The 15,164-nt window shown below is 41.5% G+C and overlaps 1 protein-coding gene across 1 annotated transcript in view; it reads right to left on the bottom strand.

Moving 5' to 3' along the window:
- PTPRO (protein tyrosine phosphatase receptor type O) overlaps positions 1 to 15,164 on the bottom strand; it is a 66,771-nt gene that overhangs the window by 3,873 nt on the left and 47,734 nt on the right. The window contains exons 17-24 of the mRNA XM_075141712.1: positions 11,944 to 11,979; positions 10,339 to 10,420; positions 9,204 to 9,294; positions 8,605 to 8,681; positions 6,073 to 6,207; positions 4,962 to 5,084; positions 3,273 to 3,427; positions 653 to 788 (exon numbers count right to left, since the gene is read on the bottom strand). Coding sequence (XP_074997813.1) covers positions 653 to 788; positions 3,273 to 3,427; positions 4,962 to 5,084; positions 6,073 to 6,207; positions 8,605 to 8,681; positions 9,204 to 9,294; positions 10,339 to 10,420; positions 11,944 to 11,979 — 835 coding nt within the window. The remainder of the gene's footprint in view (positions 1 to 652; positions 789 to 3,272; positions 3,428 to 4,961; positions 5,085 to 6,072; positions 6,208 to 8,604; positions 8,682 to 9,203; positions 9,295 to 10,338; positions 10,421 to 11,943; positions 11,980 to 15,164) is intronic.

The raw sequence follows: 15,164 nt of genomic DNA, 5'->3' as shown, positions 1-15,164 counted from the left end.
TAGTAGAGGAACTGGGAAGGTTTCAGATGCATAAAAGCTTCTGCTTTGGAAAAAGAGTTTGTGACTTTTTTCCATTATATATTCTGACAACATGACTATTCTCCTGACAGTTGCCTTAAAAACAGAAAAAGAACTATCCAGTAGATATTTGAGCAGGGAGAGGAGCAAGGAGGGTGTCTGGCAGACTCACGATCCTTTTGTCTCTTTTGCTTGTTATTTGTATTACCATTGTGTAACTGGGTTCCTACGCTTGGCCAGATGATACCCTCTTGAGCAAGCGTGAATGGTTGTCCGATACTGATACCATTTCATAAGCCATTAACACCCTCAGCAAGCCCAATTCTTTTCAAAATGGTTTGAAAAATTCGTATGTTAATCTCTTCTAATGCATTTTTTGCGTATTAATTTCACAGAAGGTGAGAATAACTCATCCCCTCTGGAAGACATCAGTGATACTGTAGATATATTATCAGATCCACCTGAGCAGCAGATTAATAACGTGACAATATTGCAATGGAGAGGAAAACTTAATTGTGTCTATTCATAGCTATTCTGTCAAGTGTTAAGGGGGAACTTGGACATGAAGACGCTACAGAGAGGTATGAAATAGATCAGATGATACATTCACAATGTTGAAGTGAACTGATCTTACCTCTGTCTGCACCATGGACATTCTGTAGGACCGCATGTCAGACACCAGGCCCAATATATCTACGAACTCATGATCACGGATGTGCTGTAAGAGCCGATCCAGGGCTATGAAGGTTCCTGTTCGTCCCACTCCAGCACTGCAACACACACAGACATGCAGCTCAGTTCAGGCTTTTCTGATGGGGACACAGAGCAAAATCAGTGGTACTGCAAAAAGAGGTGTCCTGCAGCTGCAATTATCAGATGTAGCTAATCTGAGGTCAGACAGGCTGGTTAATCTGTAGGATTTAATGCCGTGCAACCCTTCATCCATCGTTTAGGCAGAATGTATGGCGTGGATGGCTCTGCAAATATTTCACCTTCCTATACTCTTCTTCACGCACTCGCATGCAGAATGTGCGTGCACACCCTCAGCCACCCTCAGCTGTCTGCTCTTCCTACTTCCACTGCTCCCCTCAAAGATTTCACGGGACATCTCTAACTGCAGCCGGGGCTGCAGCCGTAACCGCAGAGGCTTGCTCGGCAGTGATTGCTGTACAGAGGCAGCGGGGGCTGAACCCGCACAATTCGGTTCCACAGCTCTCCACACTGCAGAGCTCTCGGCTTCGCAAAGGCGCTGCACTACTGCAGTTCATCCTCAAAGGACAAACCACCCAAAAGAGTCTACGCTCCAGGACTTCTGCCTCGGGAGCATGAGACGGAAATACTCAGCAACCACTCGGCTGACAAATCTTCATGCCCCCCAAAGGGAAGCTTAGTGACTAGAAAAAAGACACGCTGTTTTGATTTAGAGATTCTTATGTGCACATGATTCTTTGCATTGTGATTTCACATGTAAACTTTAAGTCTGATTTCATTATGAGTGTGGTTTTAGAGGTTTTTTAGAATTTCATATAGCATCCCAACACCATACCTACTACTAAGGATAGAAGTGTGTGTCTTGGCAAAAGTTCTTTGTGCTGTCTTGTCATATTTTTCAGAAAAGCCTTGAAAGTATTTGCAATAAAATTTAACAGTTTATCTCAACACAGTTCAACATAACTGTCACGAAACAGGCGGGGGTGTTTTGCTCATGTTTAACAAAAGCATTGGTATCTTGAATGAGATGAATACAACAGAACTTCTGATCCACTTATTTGGCAGATTCATTAATTGATAAATTATTTCTGTGCCTTCTTTAACATTTGAGAACAATTGCTGTAGGAGTTGATCAATACATTCTTTCTTCCTCCCTTCCACTAATTTCATAGCATTGCTACTTTTAATCTATGTGGTCTAAGACGTACAGTATACTCTAAAAATACTATCTGAAAATATCTCTCACTGCTGCTAGAAGCATCCTTATTAAAAAAAATATACTACAGTTGTTACCCAGCTCTCTGATACTTGCTTCTATTCCTTCCCAGAACAATTAAGTGGTACATAAGGGGGTTGATTTCACACTACTACATATAAATCTCTTCGCTGGTTTAAAAGCACCTTTCCTGATATTAGGACTCCCAGAACAACATGCCCCTATGAATTTCTCCATTAAGTTACAGGGGAGGGCTGCACAATTTGCTGCTTTTACAAATGTTGCTGCTGTTTTGCATTCCAGTAGAACACTAAGTGCCTTATCTGGAAACTAGCAATGCTATTGCTATAAAAGACTCTTTTCTGGGAAGGAGGTCTAGAAAGTGTGCAAAGTGGTGGCAAGAGTCAGTGCCGACCATCACATCAGCACCAGGAAAGACAGCGTTGGAGGGTGCTGACACATTGTGCAGCAGCGTAACTGCTGCCCCTGGGGTGGGGGATGTAGGGTTGGCTGAGATTAATCTCATCAAGCCTTGACTTCCATTAGGAGGCTGTCACCATAATGCACACATGTTCATCCATTGCAACCCATCTATTTACATATTTCTGAGAAATCTGTTGTGAGTAGCTCTCGCACTAGGAGCCACAAAGAGGTTTGAAGTCAGTTGGGAGGGTTGAGTCAGGAACCAGTCTGGCATATCATTGCTAACGTGGCAGCTGCCCCCAGAAAGGCCAAGTAAGTGAGCATCTTAATAAAAGGCCAGATGATGCACAAGAGATAAATCTGATACAGTATATAAAACAACGTTCCTCCCAAAAATAGAAAAAACCCGTGTAACTGTTATCATGGGATACTGGTATTACTGCTTGCACAGGATAGTGATCTTCATGTCACCTCCCGAATGTACCGAAAGCCAAGTGACCAGGGGAGGAGGATCTGCGCAGAGACACACTTCTGCAGGTCAGCAGCAAGTGCAGCAGGCTGGACCACACCATCCGTATCATGAAGGTGTAGAAATGAGAGAGCGGGGGCAGGCTCTGAGCTGGTGTAAATCAGGATCGCCTGCTGCGCCTCCTGAAGCCACTTGTTTAAAACATCCAAAGAGCTGACTCTACCCCAGAAAGCAGTGTCTTCATGTCTATGGCTGCAGGCTGAAATCCCAGCCCCACTGTAGTCAAAGAGGGGGACTAATCCTTCACCCTTAACACCAGAGAGAACAATCTCCAGCTAACAGGTGAGCAGAACCCCAAAATCTCTCCTTCCAATGGTTTCCCAACCTATTTAACAAGTTACGCCCTTTAGTTCTCCATTTCCTTGAAGCATTTACCTGCAGTGTATGATCATGGAGCCTTTACTCTTTGCTGATTTCTGCCTGACCATCTGTACAAACTGGAGGATGCTTTCGGCAGCGTTGGTCGTGGGGACACCGTGATCTGGCCAGGCAGTGTAGTTAAAATGCATCACGTCTTGCACTTCATCAGCCTAATGGGAAAAGCAGAACAGCAGCATGTTCACAGGAGTTTTAACAGTGCAGTCACGCTCAGTCAGACTGAGGGGTTTTTGTCATTTTGTGGTTGGTGGGGTTTTTTTTCCCCAAACACAGCCTAAGAAAGTAGTCAGCCAAAAAAATGGCAGAGAATTTACATGCTATTTGATTAAAAAGGGGAGGAGGTATCAGGCCATCATTATCAAAAAGGCATGAACTCTTGTTTCTGGGTTTGGGGTTTGTTTTTTGCTTTTTTCCCTCCTGGTGGTTTGATTTGATTTTGCTTTTAAATCAATTGTTGCATTTTTCAAGTTTAGGCTTTCTTCCTCTTTATTCCATTCCCTCTCCTTTTCTCGTTTTGCCACAGATAAAGAACGATGCTATTGGCAAACAATCAAGACTGGACTCTTGGGAGTTTTTCTTTTCAAGTTTCAAAGAAAAAAAAATACAAAAAGAGAAGAAAAAATCATTACGGGGCAAAGAAAATATTTAGAAAAATACCCGTTATTATAAAAAAGGTTTATAATGCTAAAAACTCTAGTGGCTTTAGGTGAAATAAGATCCTCAAAACAATTCATTTGTCTTTGAGACTTAAAGGAACTCAGAACATGGGGAGGGATTGGGGGCGGGGGGGGATGTCATCACCAAGCAATGCTTTTAGTTTTGCCATTCTGGGTCAGGCTAAATAACCCTACCGCAGTAACCTCCCTCCAGTCACAGGCAACAGCAGATCTTTAGGCAAGGGATATTAAAAAAGATCAGTACAAAAGCAGCTGCCCTGAGTTTGGTAAAGGACAGTTTTCCTGAACTGCAGACTGCCGTCTCGTCATTATTTTCCATGGATGCCGACAGCCCAAGACATCGTGTTTGATGCATTTGCACTCCTAGCCCGCAGCCTGTGCGCCCTTTGTAACGCAGTGAGGCGTGGCCGAGTAGGACTAAGGTCCTGGGCCAGTGCTGACGTGCCAGTGCCCAGCTTTTTCCACCTCCCCTCCACATCTATAACCTTTCTTTCACGAGCTGGTGCCTGCAACAAGCTGGTGCAGAAAACAAAGCTGGAAGAAATGCTTGAGAATCTGAACATTGGAAATCACGTGCTGTCATGTGTGTTTTAATACTTTATTGGAATATATCGATATTGCAGAATTGCCCTTTTGAAAAATATTTTCAAATTTCTACATTGGTATTTTCAAGTTCTGAATAGCTTATAGCAAGAAGATATGCCTGAGATGATAAAGAAAAGAAGTTTACACATTTGTTGTCACTAATTATTGGCACCACAGAAACATCCAGAACTCTGGTACTACTTTTGTTTCAGTCTTGCACTTTGCTGAGAAGTTCACAGAGATGGCAATTTTAAGGGAAAGTTTTGTGATTTAGCTGTTTGCCTGTGTGGAGTGAGGGTAAGGCCATCAATCTTTCTCTTGGGCATTTTCCACTGAATGCCAGAAATGGACAAAAGTTAAAGAAAAGGCTGGACCGAACTTACTCCCGCTCTTTCAGTAGGGCCATGCAAAATGTTTCGCTTACGTAGCTAATTCGGAAATTCCTATAAACCCAGTCTGTGTGCTCCTCCTCGGACAGCATCTCCACTGTGATGTCCCCATATGCAACAGGATCTTCCGTAAAAGGCCAGTAATGATCACACTTCACCTGAAAGGGAAATAAATACATACATATTTGCATTTATATAAATATATATATATGCATGTATAAAAAAGCACAATCGAAATATATATACTGAACCTCAGTTTTAGAAATGTCTACAGCACTATTGATGCTGCAAGAAGAGGTAATATATTCTGCAATGACTTTCAGCCTGATCATTCCTATTTGAGTAACTGTGGACATAAGCTATCAGTTGGTTTTCTGAAGGGTAGAATTAGTATAGTGAAGAATGGAAATACATAGTGTCTTTGTAGATGTTACTTTTCCTAAAAAAATAGGTCTTAAAGGAACAGAACATGGGGAACAGGAATATACATTATATTCCAAATATTTCTATTATAATATCAAGGAAAATGTAAAGCATAATACTTTTATTATTATTTAAACTTAAAAGCGCAGAATCACAGGTTGGTTGAGGTTGGAAAGGACCTCTGGAGGTCATCTTGTCCACCCTGCCCTGCTCAAGCAGGGTGACCTAGAGCAGGCTTCCCAGGACCATGTCCGTATGGCTTTTGAATACCTCCAAGGATGGAGACTCCACAACCTCTGGGCAACCTGTGCCAGTGCTCAGTCACCCTCACTGTAAAAAAGTGCTTCCTGATTTCAGATGGAATTTAATGTGTTTTAATTTGTGCCCATTGCCTCTTGTCCTGTCACTGGGCACCATCTGTCACTGGGGTGCCGTGTCTCCATTCCCTCCCATCAGGTATTCATACACAGGGACAAGATCCCCTGAGCCTTCTCTTTTCCAGGCTGAAGAGTCCCAGCTCTCTCAGCCTCTCCTCATGCGAAAGATGCTCCAGTCTCTTAATCATCCTGAAACGCCTGCCGTAAGTGAATGAAGTGCCATTCCAGGTCTGGTTAGGATGCTGCCTCATGATCAGAAAACAATGCAAAGAAATTCACTCACCAGAAAATAAACATGTTTTCAGAGCAGTTTCTTTTATACTATGAGCAAGATTTTGTTACATACCCTTCTTTTCTCATTACACTGAGTGAGCATAACAATAATTTGAGATCTTTGCTGGAGAACCATCTTCCAAAAATCATTCCTAGTTTCTGGCAGTGGTCCTTGGGTTGCAATGTATTCCTGGGGTGAATTATAACCCTAAGAAACAAAGAGGCAGGTGCTATTTACCAACATGATTACTGCTTCAGAACATATATTTTTCTCTGGCATACATATTTTTTAGCTTGCTCAAGTTCAATTTGTACTTTTAAAAGTGATTTCTAATATAAAGAAACTACTTCATGATTTTTTGTATTTATTTTGAGATTACAACTTTTGTCAGCTTTTGATGCTCCCAAAGTGTAAGCAATCTAGAATGAAGGACAGAAGATGAAGCTGTTACTACACGAATCCTTTGCCCAGAGAGCAGGAAAAACAACATTAGAAAAACAAGTAATGAAAATCCTAAATTAAAGTTCCAGCTTCTTCCAGATTTCATAATTTAAGGGTTTGTTTAGTTATAGACATAAAACCAATTACAGATGCTTAGCCTGCTCATCCCAAGCAGTGCCTGTGGTGATTTTCAGTCACTGATGTAAGTGGAAGGTAGCAATAAACAGGACTAAATGCACGTCATATGGACTTTATGTCATAAGGACTTAAATTAGTAAAATATTAATTAGAATTCTGCTTAAAATAATAGAAAACATGCTGAGTCAACACCCTCAACAGATTATCACTGCTATGTTTTATTGAAGCTCAGGTGCTTTATGTCCATTTGTTCCTTCTCCTATCCCTATCAACAGGCTTTTAGTTGGAAAGACTCCTTCCCCTCGCCAAACCCAAAAGATTGTTATAAAGACTATAATAAAAGATCGACAGAATGGCTATTTTGGCATATGCTATAATCATATTTGCTGAGATTGTATCATCAAAACCGCATTTGGAAAGTTATCTGATATTCCTAGTAAGAGCAAAAGATACATCCAACACACAGCATGATCCCACGTAAATTGGGCAATTTCTGTGCCACCACAGTATACAGATTGTAAAAATATTAGTGATTTGGGAACACTTTCCATAAATTGCTTCCTCCAGACACCTCTAGAAGTCAGCTCAATCTGAGTTTTTGCACTACACAGAATTTGCTGCTTGTTTGTCTGCATGGGCTATGTCTGACCTAAGCATCAAATCTCTATTGCCACAGAGACACAGATCACCCCTAGTATCTGCGTTTGGAGGCAGGTACTCAGGGGACAAGCAATCGTCAGGAAAAGCCAAGCATTAAGATGACATGTCTGTCCCAGTTTCTATGGTCAGCATTATGCTGTAAGTAGAACTAAAGAGATGTAAACTATAAAAAGCAGAACTGAGCAATCCGAAAAGGACCGCTGCATAAAATCCTATTATCCATAATCCCATGTCATAGAGGTTTCCCGAGTTGTGAGTGATGCTTTTGAATGCTGGAACCCTTTTCTTTCTTGATTCACTGCGAGCTCAGGCACTTGCAGCTTGAGTGTTTAGGTTCATGCTCTTGACACATACAAACTAAGTACAGGCAACGTGCTCAGCGGGACGTGCACGGGCAATGCCACAGTGGCAAAGAAGTGGTTTCACCAACGCATCTGCGGGCTCCTGCCTTTTCCATGATGCTGCCTCAGCTCTCTCCTGCAGAGCCAGGGCCAGCTCTGTCTCCTGTTCACGGCAAGGGTGCAGAAATGCTCGGCTGTCTATGGTCCCCACGTGGAAGGTCTTTTTCCAAATGGATGCTGTCGCGCACTGCCACCTCCCCACGCAGAGCGACCCAGTGGATGTTGCTCTCCCTAACACAGCTTACACTGAGCCACAGCAAGGCGGGGATAACAGAGGGGCAAACCTTTGCGGCAGTGGCAGGAATAAGCCTAAATGACTTCACAAGCTCAAGCGAGAGTGGAAAGAGCTGATGAGCTTCTAACCCACCCCCAGTGTCAAACTGTTTGACTACAGCTCTGCGTGTGCTTTAATTATCCTAAAACTCAGGGTGCTAGTCCCTGGTAAACGGCTGCTCTGTGCCAGGCAGCGGGAGGCACGCTGGGAGCACCAGAGATGAGGCAGAAAGCAGAAGCTCCCTCCACGCACCGTCTGGGCTGTGTGCATTTTGTCAGTTGTGGAGTGTCTGGCTTAATCCTTTTGCCATGTGCTGTAGAAATCTGGAAAAATTTCTTTAAAGTTTCTTATGTTTTTCCTAGCTGTCTTAAAAAGCCACTGGACCACTTAACATTTCCTCCCCACTTCTCTACCAGTCCAGTCTAGGTTTCACAAAGACTCACACATAGCTCACCCAGGGCAAAATTTGCCAAAAATCTCCCCACACTGCTTTCTTCTTTTTTTTTTTTTTTTTTTTTTTTTTTGATGGCTGGTGAAAAATACAGTTCCCTGCAGGCAAAATACTGGAAGCTGAAGGAGACGCTGAGAACGTGATTGAGCTTCCAGGAGATATTGTGCTATTTGCAGGTGACACACTCTAACTGCTGTGCCGGGGACTGTTCTTTACACTGACCAAGTCTCTTTACTCACAGGAATGTAGTTGGCATTAATGTAGTCAGATCCCTCTTCTTCATTCATTGAAACTAACCGGACACGACTAAAATCATCTGTAAAAGCAAAAAAATATAATCTGGCTCTCAAACACAACACTCCTCTCCAACTAGGCAAAATTAAATTTTTATAAATTCTTATAAAAAAGAAATCTTATTAAAAAAACTATTAAAAAAAAGAGAATGCTCATATTTACCAACAGAGAGCAATGTTTGCTTCAGTAAACACTACATGGATGCACCATCATTACTGTTCTGCAAAATACACTCTCCACATGCCACCCCTTTGGGCTCCCTTAAGTTTCATTAAGATTGTAAGAAAAATATAGTAACACTACTCAGTAGTAGAAACGACCTTGTGTTGCTCACCTCCAAACTCCTGTCTTGATAAACATCCCCAGAAAGCTACGTCTCTTCAAAGCTAACAAAAAACATCTATTGCCTGGTTCTCTCTAAGGGCAGGTTTTAGAACAGGCTTTTATCAGTCAGATGTCCTGATTCTCCAATTCTCTTATTGAAACTCTTCTTTTCCTCTTATTAAAACTCCCCTTAGCGGGAGTCTGAATATATTGTACTTACATGGCAGGATATTGGTGTAGCGATTTTTACAGCGATTCATGGGAAGATCAGCAGCGAAGTGGGGTATGTCAAGCCCAATCAGTTTTAGCTCCTGGGGTAACAGAAAGAAAAACGCCAAGGTCAAACTCACAAATGCTCAAAAAATAATTCTTTGTGAAGGGATTACTTGTGGCAGGTACCAGGCTGAAAATGTTCACAAATCACTTTATAAACTGACAGCAGGATTACACTGACTCTCCTTATCGGAGGGCTCTGAGTTTGCCTCCAAGCAGCCAAGAGCAGCGGTCTGGTCTCTCCTGCTGATGCTGCCAACGCGCTGCTGCCGTCCGAGGCTGCGACTGCGGACTGCTCCTCTCCACCCGCACTTAATTAGCCAAAACAGCGTCAAACCAGGGGTTGATAAGTTATTCTGTGGTGATCACCCACCCCACTTCAAGGGCTTTCTTCAAGTCCTCAAGTGGCTTTTGATCTTCATACCGGTGAATGCTTGGAAGATCTTTCTAGTCATTACCTTCAATAGTTACATCTGATATACGATGCATCAGAGGACTTTTCGCTGCCAGAAGGGGAACAATGTCAGCCACCCAGAACGGCAGTAACACCCGACAGTCCTCCCCACCCCCCTTCCATGTTTAAATCTTTGGGAGCTAGCTCTAGGATAGGAGCTTTTTAGATTTATACTACTAAACTGACTTTAAATCCTGGGTAATTAAGAGAATGTACCTGAACTGGTCTTAGAGAGACCTCCTTGCTCTTAAAGAGATTTCTGATATTACCTTCTCTTTCCAGGGCTGCCCCTCAAATTAAAGGCATTAAATAAATAAAATAAAGGCATTAAAATCCTGAATCCAATTCAAGCTGCCAGCATGTCCTAAACTTAATGGAAGTGTGTCGGTCTGACAATTATCTTGGATTGAATGTGATGAGCCACTCAAATCAGCTTACTAAATGCAGTCTTTAACGACACCAAGGCCTGCTTTTAGATTCTGCAGAACTTGAAGTGAAGCTGACCCACCCAGCAACAGCACACATTAAACAACACATAGCACAGGAACACACCACGCAACCCTAACATCTGGAAAAAGCTGACCTAGGCACAGCAGCTAGGAGAGGACAGAGTCCCTGGCAGATTTACCTCAAATTGCAGTGAAAATTTATAATCTGAATCTTTGGCCATATCCTTGATGTAGCCATCAAAATCATCCAACTGGACAGGGCTTTAAAAGAAAAACACACAGAAATTAAGAAAAAAAATACACTTTTTTACTACATTTTATTTCTATTTTTCCCCAGAGTACTATCAAGTCATGAATACGTATTTGCAACTGTTAATGCTAGAAAGCAACAATATAGAGGAAAAAAAATCTTGCGATTCAGTGCCACCAAATGGTGGGCGTATTGCTTATTACCTGCATCCTACCGTAACAGCACCAGAGAGAGAGGCTGAGAGAGGGGTGCCGATCCCTCTGGGTGAGCTGAATGCTGCAGCTGCTGGTGCTGATGATAGTAAGCAACCTGGTTCGGGGGGGGGGGGGAGGGTTGGAGTTGTCCCACCTGAGGGAAACCACTGGTCTGAGGCCCACGCACCCTTCCTACGATTCCCTGGCCCCTGAACTGCTTTTGCAGGTGGGTATGTCCCCAAGGCACAGGTGGCAGGGCAATAAGCGGTGATCCAGCATCCCATCGCAGACCCACTCCCAGTACCACCCCACCAGCGTGCTTCTGGCACTAGGGCAGCTGCTGCTTCATTTAAGTTGCCTCTCGTGCCATGTAAAATGTTGCTTTCAGATATTTTCACATCTGGCGGAGACGCTTTTAAAACTCATCTGAGCTTTGCTCATGCAGAAAAATAGATTTCGTATTTAGGTTTTGAAGTCCACAAAAAAAATCCCTTAAAATAGCATTTTGGATGCCACTGCCGTGACTGCTTCCTCTGCTGGCTTTGAGAACTGTACACATTTGTCGTTAGAGGTCAAATTCTCCTCCCAGAGAGATGGTGGCTAAAAAAAGTGGCATATAACTATACAAAACCATGCAGAGCTTCAGCAGGTATAAATTAGCCTCGATTTAGCGACCCCCATCATTCTACACACTTTTTCGCCAGGTGAGGGTCTATCTGTTAGTACAGGCACAGCCTCTGAACATAACGGAGAAATAATTAGGCTAACGCTCTGAAGAACGAAACACAGGTAAACAGCTTCCCTCACCTAATTATCATGCTCTAATTTACAAGCTACTGAAGCATGTACACAGTAATCTTTTCATTTACTTTGAGGTATACTTACATATACCCAAAGGAACCTGTCTTATCACCATTTAATTACTCCTGTTTACCCGTTAGCATTAATGATCTAATGTTCTAGCAACAGCCGTAATGAGAGCCTCGTGTCAAGAGGGAAATATCGCTAGAAACAAATGCATCCCAGTTTTTCACCATTTGTCATTTTTAACTAAGGATAAGCTCTACTGGAATCACTAAGTTGGATAATTGATCTTTTCCCCGATGACTAATTTTCTGTCAGTAAGGAGCTGTTTTACCACAACCTATCTGTTGAGAAGAATTGCTTTTGTCCAATTATTGTTTGTTTTCTGCCTTCAGACATCTCTCTCAGGATATGTTTACCAAGAAGTTTTCTATATCTGTAACTGCAATATCACTATACCATGCACTCCATAATGCATGTTTAGTCTAAGGTGATATATTTTTTAAATTTCTTTAAGTATCAAAGAAGTTACATACTTGGTCAGCTTTCTCTTCTTTAAACCATTTTTACTCCTGTAAAAAAAAAGAAGCGTTTTTCATTCATTAAACTATTGTATAGTCTTTATTCAAAGCTAGTACTGATTTCAGAACATATGTTTTCTGGTCACTATCATACTCAGGATGAGATTGGTGATAATATCTTGGACATTTTTAAGTTATTGACACCAATGGGATGCGTTTTCCATTCTGTGGCTCTGAGAACAACCTGCTTGTGAAAGGGAAAACCTGTGCCCAATACAGGCAATGGGTCCTCTACAAACCCTGACCCAACAGCACTGTTGGCTTCAGGCGGGCTGGGGCTGAGCCCCGGGGCCGAGCCCGGCCAGGGCTGTGCTGCTGCACGGTGCCCTCCCGCTGCTCTGCTCCGGCTCTGGCGGGCTGGGAAACTGGGTGCTGACACCAGAGAGCAACTGGGAACGAGAAGCAGCTGTTGGGTAAGGGGAGAAGACCACCATTTGCAAATTCAAGGAAGGGTGAAGGAAAAAGGAAAGGGCCTGGACACTATTTCTCACCCATTTCATAACCTGCTTATGATGATCAATGAAGACAATGGCAAATATCCTACTGACTTCAGCGGGACTCAAGCTTAAACCTTAGATAATTTTAATTAACTTTTAACAGCTAGAGATAATTATGCCAGTCATGTAATATACTGTCTTCACATGATTTATAAGTGATATAATTCACCAGCGACAGTTGCGAGCAAGCTTATGAGTGTGTTAAGCAGTACAACCCATAAGACACGGACCTAAGAACTGCACTACACTAACTACCACTGTGTGGTTTTTTGGAGAGGGTGTGTGTGTTCATTTTGTTGGTGCCACAAAAAAAGTAAGCAATCAATCAGATTAAATGCACAAAGTGAGCACCCTGGAATAATTTGGCTAGAGGTCTGAAAACACTGATCCCCTCTGCTAAACCAGCCACGGAGCACAAATAAATTCTTGCTTACTTAGAAGGGATTTTAGTAGTGTCATTTTTTTTCCTGGGCATTAAACAATATCTCTTCATTCATCACATTATAATGATGCTATTTTTAATTTCATGATGATATTAAAATGATTTCTAGATAACTTGGGTCAATTCAATTAGTAAATTAAAGGTGAAGACTTTTAATTTCAAAACAATGAAAATATACAGAAAGAAATATTAAGAAGTGGAACATTTTTGGTTTTCTACCCTGCTAAGTTTAGAAGTGGAATTAAAAAAACCCAAAAATTCATTTCCAAAATTGTTTTACAAAATGTTCAGTTTTTGGAGCAGCCGCAACCTATAGTAATTTTGTTATCTTGTCAAGGTACATTTCCATTTAGATGTGGAGCTTTGCCTGCAGAGCTATTAACAAGAGCTATAGCAATACCAGCTTTACACTAATGCGGAGATTTACTTGCAAAGCTTTACTTTGCAAATATTATAAACCTCTTCAGCCTACCATGTTATCTATACAGATACTATCTGTATAGTATCCGTACATTCATGTGTACTATACACATAGCCTAGTAGTATTTATTCTACATCTTCAAAGATTTTTTCCAACAAAATCTTAAAATTAATTTCTCTAAATTATTCAACACATTTCTTTTCTATCCCCTGTGACTGTGGTAAACCTTTTAATGTCGGGCACATTGGAATTAATTTCAAAAGAAAAAAATATCTAAATGCTGTTTATGATGAGAATGCTTCTAAGAACACTCCTCCGAGGAACACTTCAAGAGGCAATATGACATCCATTTCTCAGCAACAATTTCTTGTGCTTGATAGTCTCAAGAGGCCTTTGTTTCTTAGCATCGCAATTGTTTCCTGAATGTTCATAAATGTTTTAAACCAACTTGTGTGCAAAACAAAGACATTTGAAACATTAGCTGGTGTTTCATTGTACTTCCATTTACCCTACAGATTAAAATACAAAGAGAGGGATTAATTTCATTTCATTCAACTTCAGCTCCTTTAAACTTGATCATCTAGACTAAACTAGGTAGCTTGATTGAAGAGGAAACCTCTGAACAAAGATACACATCTGGAAAGGTGAGTTAATGCATATTAATGCATATTAAACAAAAAGAGGCAAAGGGGCAAAAGAAGATGATGACTCTTTTCGCAGCAGTGCCATTGACAGTGCCCATCTTGGGCTTCTCGACCATTAGAGACTTAAAAGAGATCAGTGTGACCTCCACAATAATAAACTGCTTGCCTGATCCTCCATCACTGTGCAGCTCTGATAGTTGAGTTTACATCAGACAAGTTACAAGCCAATATAATATTAGCCTTGGAGAGATGTGGAAGACTTCCATCTGCTCTTCAGCTGAGTGTGTATGGAGAACATGCTTTTATTTTCATGGGAGAAGAAATGGACCTTTCTTTAGTTACATAAACCCACCCATTTCTGGGCCCACTGAAAATTTAGGTGGGTTTTTCTATAGACCCAATGTGACCCAAGGAAAACCAGTTTCAGAAATCCCTATGCTGAAGATGTTGATGACTGCCTGCCAGGGCTTTGCTGTCGTATGGTAACACCAGGGAAAACATTTGGTCAAAAGTAAATCTTAACTTCGGTACCACATTTTTGTAAATCACTATACCTTGGACTCAAGACCATCAGGAACTTAAGTTTCTTTTATACAAATTAAGCATTTTTAGATCATAGCTAATTGTTAGATGATAGTTAAATAGTTAAATGATTATTTGTTTAATGGTTTGTAAAACAGTTCTGGTTCTAAATAGACCCTGCGGCTTTGTTGGTTAGGTATTTTCAAAAAAAACCAATCAGTCATTTACTAAGTCTTTATAAATTATCTACAGACTAAGCTATTAAATATACACACATACACACAAAGACGCGCACACAGTGACCCGATTTCTACACTTTGGGACTGCTGGTTTGTATCGATTCTTGGTGAACTGTTGTTTCCAAAAGCAAAACTTTTACTGATGTCAGGAGAGCATAACCGCACCTTTAAAAACTAAGGTATTTGACATCACACACCAAACAGCTGGGGCACAATCAAGCAATTTTAGTAATAGAAAAGCAGCAGCAGCAGGCGGCAATGCCAGGCAATGAACGGATGAGTAATTGGGAGAGAAGAAGCCAGGACTTATAATGAAGTGGCAAAAATTGCAAAGAGTGCAATGAGGTGAATATGATGACCACCGTAAGATTAGCTTTTTAATACCAAAATGGGTAGGAGCATAAACAGACA

This window comes from Calonectris borealis, chromosome 1, assembly GCF_964195595.1.
Source record: "Calonectris borealis chromosome 1, bCalBor7.hap1.2, whole genome shotgun sequence".
In the NCBI taxonomy this organism is placed as follows: Eukaryota; Metazoa; Chordata; class Aves; order Procellariiformes; family Procellariidae; genus Calonectris; species Calonectris borealis.
Note: the sequence above shows the minus strand (reverse complement) of the source record. Positions and strands in the feature narration are given on the sequence as shown.